This window comes from Kryptolebias marmoratus, linkage group LG4 (assembly GCF_001649575.2).
Source record: "Kryptolebias marmoratus isolate JLee-2015 linkage group LG4, ASM164957v2, whole genome shotgun sequence".
Lineage (NCBI taxonomy): Eukaryota > Metazoa > Chordata > Actinopteri > Cyprinodontiformes > Rivulidae > Kryptolebias > Kryptolebias marmoratus.
In genome coordinates this window covers 3,083,159-3,094,140 of record NC_051433.1, presented here as the reverse complement: position 1 = coordinate 3,094,140, position 10,982 = coordinate 3,083,159, and the positions used below count along the sequence as shown (strand labels likewise).

General features: G+C 49.3%; 1 protein-coding gene across 1 annotated transcript in view; it reads left to right on the top strand.

Annotated features, from left to right (window-relative positions):
- Window positions 1-10,325, top strand: part of LOC108244931 (filamin-B) — a 46,962-nt gene extending 36,637 nt beyond the window's left edge. The window contains exons 34-49 of the mRNA XM_017431478.3: window positions 552-657; window positions 889-1,029; window positions 1,147-1,275; window positions 1,853-2,026; window positions 2,237-2,395; window positions 2,487-2,690; window positions 2,767-2,919; window positions 3,114-3,236; window positions 5,325-5,591; window positions 5,679-5,816; window positions 5,897-6,012; window positions 7,026-7,158; window positions 7,249-7,425; window positions 7,926-8,144; window positions 8,229-8,438; window positions 9,108-10,325. Coding sequence (XP_017286967.1) covers window positions 552-657; window positions 889-1,029; window positions 1,147-1,275; window positions 1,853-2,026; window positions 2,237-2,395; window positions 2,487-2,690; window positions 2,767-2,919; window positions 3,114-3,236; window positions 5,325-5,591; window positions 5,679-5,816; window positions 5,897-6,012; window positions 7,026-7,158; window positions 7,249-7,425; window positions 7,926-8,144; window positions 8,229-8,438; window positions 9,108-9,295 — 2,637 coding nt within the window. The 3' untranslated portion in view covers window positions 9,296-10,325. The remainder of the gene's footprint in view (window positions 1-551; window positions 658-888; window positions 1,030-1,146; window positions 1,276-1,852; window positions 2,027-2,236; window positions 2,396-2,486; window positions 2,691-2,766; window positions 2,920-3,113; window positions 3,237-5,324; window positions 5,592-5,678; window positions 5,817-5,896; window positions 6,013-7,025; window positions 7,159-7,248; window positions 7,426-7,925; window positions 8,145-8,228; window positions 8,439-9,107) is intronic.
- Window positions 10,326-10,982: the final 657 nt, after the last annotated feature.

Here is a 10,982-nt window from a genome sequence, read left to right as displayed (position 1 = left end):
ATTTTTTAACATTAAAACAGACAAAAACCTGATCATACAGAAATTAAAACTATATATTGTTGGCTTCTAAGTCACTGTCAGAGAAAACTTCACTAATTAGGCTCAGTTTTTTTAAGCAAAATAAGAATCAGAGACTCGATCTGAACCAGACTAGAGGGCCGGATGAGATGTTACAGAGGGCCGGATCTGGCCCGCGGGCCTTGAGTTTGACACGTGTGCTTTAAGGGATGATCAGGACGCCTGGCTCGGTGGTTTAATGAACTCTTACACACCTGGGAGCACGCTCCTCTCTTCAGGTCTCTCTTTCCACTTTAAAGCTGCTCATCGCTTCACCTTTTCGCCTCAGCCAATGGGGTCGCAGCGAACTAACAGACGGCGCCGCCTCATTTCTGGGGGGTTTTCCTCTCCTTCATCGCTGTGGCTGCTTCATCGTCATCATCACCACCACGCTCTTCTTCCCGCTTCACTGCTGCTCCCCTTCCCAGGACGCCCCTCTGAGTGGGCGGGGCTTGGCTGCGTTTTAACTCCGCCCGTCTGTCTGTCTCCTCCAGGTGACATCGGAAAACTACAAATCGGTCGGCAGCAGCGTGAACGGCAGCGGCTTCAGGCCGTTTGACATGGTGATACCGTTCTCCTTCAGGAAGGGCGAAGTCACAGGTAGAGAACCGACGGACACGCTCCTGTCGCAAACCATCAGAACAATTAGCGTCTTACCTGAACGACCTCAGCTCACAGAAATGGTTAAATTAATGAATTTATTTCAGAAATGTGTCTGTTAGCCGTTTGCTGCTCTATAAACCTCTAATGTTGGTTTAAAACCAGGAAGCAAAGGTGAAAACTGCTGCCTCAGGTGTTTTTAAGAAAGTGCCTCCTGTGTGTTTGTCTCAGGTGAGGTGTTGATGCCTTCAGGTAAATCTGCTCAGCCTCTCATCACGGACAACCTGGACGGGACCGTCATGGTGCAGTACTCTCCCACCGAGGCCGGCCTGCACGAGATGCACATCAAATACAACGGCACGCACATCCCAGGTCGGCAGCAGAAACCCAAAACCACCGTGAAGGGCTAAATGGAGCCCCCTGCTGTCCGGAAGAAGAACTGCAGCCTCACCGTTAAATGGAGTCTTTTTATAAATCTGTTTGTTTCAGAGTCTCCCCTTCAGTTCTACGTGAACCCAGCCAGCAGTCCAAACGTGACGGCCTACGGCCCCGGACTGAGCTACGGCGTCGCCAACAAGCTGGCAACGTTCACAGTCTTCACGGACGAGGCGTCTGAAGGTGCGATAACCACCGGAAATGATGTTTTTATGAGAAACGGTCTGAAACCCAACAAGACCAGATGGTTTGACCAGAGTTTTATTCTCTAATTACAACAAACACTTTACAGATAATTTTACTGGCTTCTCTTTGATTTAGTCAAATATTCTTTAAATAAACAGATTTTTATTAAACATAAATGTTTGCTACGTTTTTCAAGTGAGCTTCGTGTTCTGTCGAGCCAAAAATAGATTCAGCTTCAGTGATTTTATGAAAGAAAAGAACCAAACAGAAGAAACATAGATGGATATTTGTACCTTTAGCCGGCCTTATGGTACTTTTAGCCGGCCTTATGGTACTTTTAGCTGGCCTTTTGGTGTGTTTTGCCCTTAGCAAGTGTTTATGATATCTCAGTTTTGGCTTTTTCAGAAAGTCTTCAGTGTTTCTCTGGTTATTTAGGAGTTTAATTTGAAACATTTATTTAATTAACTGTGGTAGTTGTGGCAGATTCTGAAATCCGTGTTTTTTGTTGCTTCGTCTGAACACCTGTCCTGCCTCTTCCTGTCTCGTCCTGTCCCGTTCCGTCCCGTCCGTCCAGGAGGTCTGGACTTGGCCATTGAGGGTCCGTCCAAAGCGGAGATCAGCTGTGTGGACAACAAGGACGGGACGTGCAGCGTCAGCTACCTGCCGGTCCTGCCGGGAGATTACAACATCCTGGTCAAATACAACGGCGAGCACATCGGCGGTAGCCCCTTCAACGCCAGGATCACCGGTCAGAGCGAGCGCACACACACACACACACACACATTTATACACGTGACATATTTTAAATTAGAAAAGTACTGAAAACGCTGCAGTTTAGTAAATGATCTGTATAAGTCGTGTCACTACGGCAGCCTGGATGGTCCAAACAACCAGAGGCTCCTCCCAGCTGTAACCATAAAGCTGTACGCGTTCAGTCATGGCGTCTCTGTGTCTTCAGAGGACAACCAGCGGCGCTCTCAGGTCAAACTGGGCTCAGCTGCAGATTTCTCTCTGGACATCAACGAGAGCGACCTCAGCGTGCTGACCGCCAGCATCAAGGCGCCGTCTGGACGTGACGAGCCCTGCCTGCTGAAGAGGATGGCCAACAACCACATCGGTAACGCCAGCAGGCAGTCGGCCATCTTTCTTTACTCCATCTTATTGTCGTCTCATCCCCTTTGTTATTTCCTCTCCATCGTCCCCCCCAGGCATCTCCTTCATCCCCCGGGAGGTGGGCGAGCACGTGGTCAGCATCCTGAAAAATGGCCGACACGTCCCCAACAGCCCCATCACCATCATGGTGATCCAGTCCGAGATCGGCGACGCCGGACGGGTCAAAGCTCACGGCGACGGCCTCGTCCAGGGCACCACCTTCAACAACGCCAGCTTCGTGGTGGACACGCAGGAGGCCGGTGGGTTCGGTCGGGTCCGGAGACCTCTCAGAACCCAGCTGTCGGTTTGGTTTCATCCGCTTGTGTTTGCGTTTAGGTTACGGCGGTCTGGCTCTATCCATCGAAGGGCCCAGCAAAGTGGACATCCAGACCGAGGACCTGGAGGACGGGACCTGTGAGGTCACCTACTGTCCCACAGAACCTGGGAACTACATCGTCTCCATCCGCTTTGCTGAGGACCACATCCCAGGCAGGACCAGACTCTTATTTTTTAAACCTTCGCCTCGTTCGGCTAACGTTCAGCTCCTTTTAGCTTTGACCGTTCAGTCGGACCGTTGGTTCATCTCTTGCTGAAAGTTTCAGATTTGCTTCCAAGTTTAAATTTAAATTTCCGGAGGATTCCGTGAGGCGTGACGGGAAACTCGTCCCTTTCTTCGCCAACAGGAAGTCCGTTCACGGTGCAGGTCACTGGAGAAGGCCGGATACGTGAGAGCATCACCCGTCGACAGAAGGCGGCATCGGTGGCTGGCGTGGGGAGTGTGTGTGACCTTAACCTGAAGATACCAGGTAGAGACACACACACACACACACCTGTGTTTCATGAGACCAATCCAAAGGCCCGGCTGAGCTCTGACTGTGGAACAGTTTCCTGTCTGAAGGTTTAACTTCCTGTTCTTCTCTCTTCTTTCACACGTTCTAAGTCTTATTGTTCCGGTTCTGCTCTGTTCTAACTACTTCTGTCCACTTTTATTTTTCTTCCCTCCTTTTTTTGTGCTTCCTCCTTTCCCAACCTTTGTTTCCTCCTTCTTCTCATCTATCATCCCCCTCCTCCTCCTTCCTCTCATCTCTCTCCTCCTCCTCTTCCTCCAGTCAGCTGGTTCCTCCTGGTCTTGTCTCGGCAGCACCTTTGCCGTTCCTCCTTCCTCTCCTCCTGCTCCCTCTGGTGGTCCGGAAGACCGAGCTTCGGCGTGGCGCCGGATCGGAGTGCCTCTCGGCTCCGCCTCATTTCCGGCCTCTCCGGCCTGGTGCTGGTGGGCGGGGCGCGAGCGGCGAGGGGCGTTTGGGTTGTTGATGGCCTCGGTTCTGCTGGTGGAGCTGTGGTGGAGGGTGCGTTCTAACGCCGGGGGTTGCTCTGAAAGGTCTGCAGCGTGTCGCGCTTCTTTCTTCGCTCTTTACTTTTTATTTAACGAGGTAATCGGTCTTCAATCAGAGCAAAAACTAAAACATCTGAAATCCTGAATGTTAGTCCAGTCCAAAGGTTTATTATTATGTTTTAACACAAAGACTAAAATCAGGTCTTTGTTTCTATTAAAGCTTTTTGAACATTGTTTTTTTAGTCCAGTTTTCCGTCTCTTAAAGAGCTTTAATTTGATTATGTCACAAACTTTAGTTTTGTTTTTTTAATTTATGCATATTATTTACAGTATTATCTTTATTTCAAGCTTTAAGCACATTTAGTTTGATTGTGAAAGCTGCAGACGCCGGATGCTTTTGGATTTACTGACCCGTACCCTTTGTCTTAAACATTTTATTTATTTATTTATTTACCAAGAGTAACTTAAGGAACAAAAAGCTGACATTAAGATAAAAAGTGGAGTCTGCCTCAGCAGGTAAACGGCTGTAGAAGCTCTTCAGATTTGGTCGTTTGTAACCAGTTTTAGGTTATCTGATTGTTGGTGGACGAACGGACAGACAGACACTGAGCCATATTGTCAGCTGGGTGTCACAGAGCGAACGTTCGGACCTTTGGGGTTACGTAAACTCTGAGTCGTACTTTTTGTCAAATTATATCCTAAGAAGCTTGATTCTGTCGGAGCAAAGATGGACTCTAAACCCAGCTAACGCTGCCCAGACTTACAGCATCCGGTGACCACAGAGGGTCCAAAAACAATCCGAACAGAAAGATCCAGACAAATTGGACATTTTCCCGTTAAAAAAGAAACAAAAACCAAATCAAACACAGAAACCTGTATTTTCAGAGTATTCCCAAAGATAACTGTTTTAATTGACTTTAATCAGCTGACAGCTGAGCAGACTTTTATGTTTTTAAACACCAGGACATTGATGTCAAAGCTCTGCCCCGACGCTCCGGATGGATCGGGTTCAGACTACCAGACGCATGCGGATAATACGGGAAGGAAAATGTTTCCAGTTCAGACGTGTGTTTAGAATCGTTAACGGCAGGTCTGTGACCTCATCATTCAGAGCTGCCAAACTCTGTTACACAAAGGAGCCGAAATTCAACACTTGGTCCAAGTCGAGGACTAAATGAACTTTGGTTTTTAGATGGAATAAGTCAAAATATTCATCTAGAAATGCAAACGCCCTTTTCTCAAAGACGTTTTATGCAGAATTTAGATCCTAAAGAATCAAAAAATCTCATTTAAATTTGCCAACTTTTTCCTGAACAACCTTTGAGTTTGAAACAAGAATAAAACGCAGAAAAAGACTCTTAAATTGACTCTTAGTTGGCCTGACACCAGGAGTTCGATCAGCGTTTCGATGCTCAGTGTTTGAAGTAAAATAACTCGATCTGTCGCAGATTGGTGGACCACGTCTATTATGTGATAAAATGGCCCGGTTTGGCCCGCAGGCCTTGAGTTTATGACGTGACGCATGCGCCCTGAGCGCAGTAAAAACTGAAACTCTTCGCAGGGATCGACATGCAGGACGTCGCCGCAGAAGTTACCTCGCCGTCCGGATCCAGGAGGCCCGCTGAGCTGGTTGCCGTGGGCAACGACACGTACTTCGTGCGGTTCGTGCCGACGGAGACGGGCGTGCACAGCGTGAGCGTGAGGTACAGGGGCGTGCACGTGCCGGGCAGCCCCTTCCAGTTCACCGTGGGGCCGCTGGGAGAGGGAGGTCCCGACAAAGTAAGAGCAGGAGGTCCAGGACTGGAGGGAGCTCTGGCCGGAGAACCGGGTACACGCTGGGCGCCGCCACTGAACAGATGAGTCCACTTTAAAACTGAGGAAAACTGATTTGTTTGTTTGTTTTCTGACGCTCCAGCTGAGTTCAGCATCTGGACGAGGGAGGCGGGAGCCGGCGGTCTGTCCGTGGCGGTGGAGGGACCCAGCAGGGCAGAGATCGCCTTCGACGACCGTAAAGACGGCTCCTGCGGCATCTCCTACGTGGCCCAGGAGCCTGGTAGATAACGCACACACGGCTCACCTACCTGGACCCCCGGACCCCTGCCGCACCTTCATCCTGTCTCCCCTCCTCTGTAGGTGACTACGAGATTTCGGTGAAGTTCAACGAGCAGCACATACCCGACAGCCCCTACCTGGTTCCCGTGGTCGCTCCGATCAACGACGCCCGGCGCCTCACTGTTGCCGGCCTTCAGGTGAGGCACGAGGAGACACCTCCACACCCAGAACCTGTTCCTGCTTTTCTGAAGGGCTCTGAGGCTCGGCTGCATAAAGACGTGAACTCCTGCAGGAAAAACAGAAATCTTTCTTTTAAAGCCGCTTCAGTCCGCCGTGAAGAAAGATCCTGTTGTGGTGTCTTTTTATAAAAGTCAGAACAACTGAAGGATTTCAGACATTCGCTTCTGCAGATGTTCTGCAATGAGACCCGATGTTCTGCCCACCTCGCAGGGTCTGAAAGAACCGGTCCTTTTTATGCAGCTGGCCTCATGGACGTGACCACAGCCAGTCAAAACGCACGGAAACTGCTGCTGCTCTTTATTCCCACCTCTGCAAAGATCCCAGCTCCCAGAGGAGGAACTGTCACCAGAGGAGCTGCGAATGCTGAAGAGGAAATGGGCTGGTAAAGCTGAAAGAGGCAGAATACCAGCTAAAAGCTAAAAGTAACACAAGAAAACAAAAACGGCACGTAAAGAGAACGATGCTTTTAAAAGGGTTAAAGAGATCTTGGGGGGGTATAAAGATTACAAAACCCAGAACGTCCCAGCAGACGTCTCCTTCGGCTGATTGTTCTGTTTGGTCGGGATTATTTCTGTTTTTTGCCTGGCTCTGGTCATCCCTCCTTTGATTTGGTGTGGAACTGCGGGTGTTTCTCTTGTGTTTCATTTAAAGGCTTTTAACAGCACCGCCGCGCCGCCGCGTGGCTCCTCCGGCCTACTTCCTGTCCACGCTTGAACTCATTTCACACCAGAAAGAGCCGACAGCTCAGTTCTTAGCTCGCCGTGTTTATATCTGTTTAAGAGAAGGGTTTATTTATAAAAAGGCTTCATTTTGAGGGCTGTAGTGAAGTTTTGTTGGAGCAGAACTGAAGGTAAGAGGAGAAATCAGAGGTTCTGTTTAAATTTGAAATGGTTCTGTGTTTCTGAGTCGGTGTTTGGGAGCAGGATCAGGTGTTCGTCTCGGTTCACTCACCGTGTGTGCGCCTCGGCAGGAGTCTGGCCTTAAGGTGAATCACCCAGCATCCTTTGCGGTGCGTCTGAACGGAGCGCAGGGCAAGATGGAGGCCAAAGTCCACAGCCCGTCTGGAGCTCTGGAGGAGTGCGTCGTCACGGAGCTGGACAGAGGTCTGTCCGGGTTGTACTGGTGTTTCTAAAGTGATGGTCGGAGGGCCAATCAACCCAGACGCGCGTCCTCTGCTTTTTGAATTCTTCCAGACAAGTACGCCGTCCGCTTCATCCCCAGGGAGAACGGCGTCCATACCATCGACGTGAAATTCAACGGGTCTCACATCCCAGGAAGTCCTTTCCAGGTCCGAGTCGGAGAACCGGGACAGACCGGAGAGCCTGGTCTGGTTTCAGCGTATGGAGCTGGACTGGAGAGAGGCACCGCAGGTGAGCCGCTTCTTATTCAGGAAGTTTTCTTAATTCAAACTGAAATGTGTGAATTACTTGGTTTATGTGAGCTGAACTCTCATGCAAATCACTCCCCCTCCTCTCCCCTACCTCCCTGAGGGTCATTAAAGACCCTAAAGACCCACCCTGAGGGTCATTAGGGTCTTTAATGGTCCGGTCTACTAAAAACATCATGTGGACTCGGCCAACAGGTTAGTTCCACCCTCAGGAGGGAGGGGAGGGAGCAGAATTTACCTGTGAGTTCAGTTCACATAAACTAAGCAAGTTTTAAGCTGGAAATGTTGGACTTCAGTTTAAGTTTGAGACAGTTTCTGAAATAAAGAGCAAAACGTTGTTAAAAGACGAGAAAAGAAAAAATAAGAGTAAATAAATGAACTCTTCCGATCGTCACGTCCTGGATGACAGAGAATCGCCACCAAGATGTCTTTGAGTGACTCTTCAAGAACCAAGAGACCAAATGAAGCGTTTCATTCCTGTAGGTACCCTGTCAGAGTTCATCATCAACAACACTAAAGCCGGTCCCGGGTCTTTGGCCGTGACCATCGAGGGTCCGTCGAAGGTTAAACTGGATTGCCAGGAGGTCCCAGAAGGTTACAAAGTACTCTACACTCCCATGGCACCTGGAAACTACCTGGTCAGCATCAAATATGGAGGACCGAACCACATCCCTGGGAGTCCCTTCAAGGCCAGAGTCACAGGTACAGTGATGAGCGTCACTCTGTCCAAACCAGGTGTCCCCAGCAGCCACAGCATACTTCAGTCTCACCGTTTTCATCCGACAGGTTCTCGTCTGGTGAATGTGACCAACGCCAGCGAGACGTCCATGCTGGTCCTGGATGTGCCCGTACGGGGGTCCAGCAGCAGCTTCACGCACAGCGCCGCCCTCAGACCGGGAGACTCTGATGCCAAGAAGGTGCTGAGCCGAGGACTGGGCCTCAGCAAGGCCTTCGTGGGCCAGAGGAGCAGCTTCTCTGTCGACTGCAGCAAAGCTGGTAGGAGACGCCATCCGTCCGTCCATTTGTCCACCTGTCTATCTGTCTGTCCATCCGTCCATCTGTCTGTATGTCTGTCTGTCTGTCTGTCTGTCCATCAGTCCATCCAACTGTCTGTCTGTCTGTCTATCCGTCTGTCTGTCTGTCCATCCATCTGTCTATCCGTACGTCTGTCCATCCGTCTGTCTGTCCATCTTTCCATCCCTCCCTCCCATCCTCCCTTCCCGGATCATAAGGAGCTGGTCTCTGTCTCCAGCAGTCACTGTGTGAGAGGCGGGGGACACCTGAACAGGTCTCCAGTCCATCACAGGGACGCTTGGAGACAAATGAGACATTCTTTCACACCCAGGGACAATTTAGAGTTGCCAACAAACAAAGACGGGTAGAAAATGTCTCCGGGAACGCAGCGGCGAGTCCGTTAACGCCAACATTAGCTTCGCTGTTTTTCTTTCCTACTAGAGGAGCTGAGCTCTTCAGCAGCAGCCATTTTTCTTTTATAAAGACATGTCCCTCACAATTAACTCTTTCATTCTCTGCTGTATTTTTAATCTCTTGCTGTGAACTGGCGCTACAGCTCTGACCTGTTTGCATAATGGTCGCAGAAAGAACAGCAGCAGCAGCATTACGGCGCTGGGATGTTTCTGACACGTCTTCTCCACCTTTCCTCAGGTAAGAACATGCTGCTGGTGGGGGTGCACGGCCCTCAGGTGCCCTGCGAGGAGGTGCTCGTCAAACATCTGGGCAACCTGCAGTACAACGTCAGCTACCTGCTGAAGGAGCGGGGCAGTTACATCCTGGTGGTCAAGTGGGGTGACGACCACGTCCCAGGGTCTCCGTTTACCGTCACCGTCCCGTGATGCGCCAAGAACAAGGAAACAAACAAACAAACAGCCGCTGCTCCTGCACCGTAGCTGCACTGCCAATTACTGTCCAATCAGAAAGCTGCAGAGCGACAAATTTTTAAAAACGCAAAAGATATTTCAGCACCTCCCAGGGAGCAGATGCTGGATTGGACAGAATGAGTTTGAATGCAGTGAATCCAGGAAGCAAAACGGTGAATTTAATCAAGTTTAAAGAACATCAGTGGGATGTAACGTATTAATTACTGCTGCCCCGAATCGATCCGTTGAATCTGGTTTTGCACTTAATAGATTTTGTACCATTAATTGATGAAAATCCTGTCTCTATAGTCCAAAAGCAGGATTTGGGACAAACAATAGAACAGAGCTGGATGACTGGAATAACGTAGCACTTTTCTTTAGATGCACGCTGCCAGGAACAAAATAAAATGCGTTCCTGGTTGCTGTAAGAAACCAACCAATGAAACAACAGAAACAAATCTGCGCTCAAAGGATTTCTCAGCAAAAGTGTGAATTTCAAGAAAAAAATGAGTCTGGGATCTCTGTTCCAAGGAAAAACTGGAGCTCGGATGTTAAAGTTTGTCTGTTCAGCTGCCTCGCTCGGTTCATGTCGTCAGGAGGATTTCCTGTCTGCTGTTTCCTGCACTGCACAACACACTACTTCATCATGGTTATCTTCTGTCCCTTCCTGACTTTTCCCACCAGCCAGTCTGACTTTGCGGCTCAGTTCTGATCCGTTTCGGTTCAGGTTGGACGTTGCAGAAGTCCTGTAGCTGGATTTGGGTTTTCAGTTTGTGTGGAAACTTTGACCCCTCCATGAGTCTCGTTTTGCCCCAACCTTCATGTCGTTGCCTCATCACTGCTACTTTTCATCCGATTTTTTTTTTTGTTTGTTTGTTTGTTTTAAGATGAGGGTTTTTGAGCTGGGGATGGGAGAAGCGTCTCATTTTCTATTAGGGAACGGGTGTCTTAATATGAAACTACTGTACATTTGATCCTTGAAATAAACTGGAATGTAGAATATTGACTTCTGGTTTTTCTTTTAAACAAACTGTCTTCCAGCTCCATTCACCACTTCATCTGCTTCTTTGTTGCTAAAACTTCACATTTATAACAACATCAAATTTAATATTGATTCAGTTCAATCAACCAACGTTTTAGAGAGGCCTTTACATCAGCCAAACAGGCGTCACAATACAAAAGTTAAAAACAATACATTCATGCCACTAAGTATGAAAAGCCTGCCTGAATCACCATTGTTGACGTGTTTTCAGTCACTTCAGCTTCAAACATCTGGTAGGTGGCATCAGATCACAAATTTTAATTGAAGACTGGACTGGGGCTAGGGTCAGGGCCTCCCCAGGGTTCAAGGGATTAGGGCTTTTTGGGCTGGGGCTAGGGTCAGGGTTCAAAGGGTTACGGCTTTTTGGGCTGGGGCTAGGGTCAGGGTCTCTCCAGGGTTCAAGGGGTTAGGGCTCAAGGGGTTAAGGCTTTGGGGCTAGGGTCAGGGTCTCTCCAGGGTTCAAAGGGTTAGGGCTTTTGGGGCTGGGGCTAGGGTCAGGGTTCAAGGGGTTAGGGCTTTTTGGGCTAGGGTCAGGGTTCAAGGGGTTATGGCTTTGGGGCTAGGGTCAGGGCCTCCCCAGGGTTCAAGGGGTTAGGGCTTTTTGGGCTGGGGTTAGGGTCA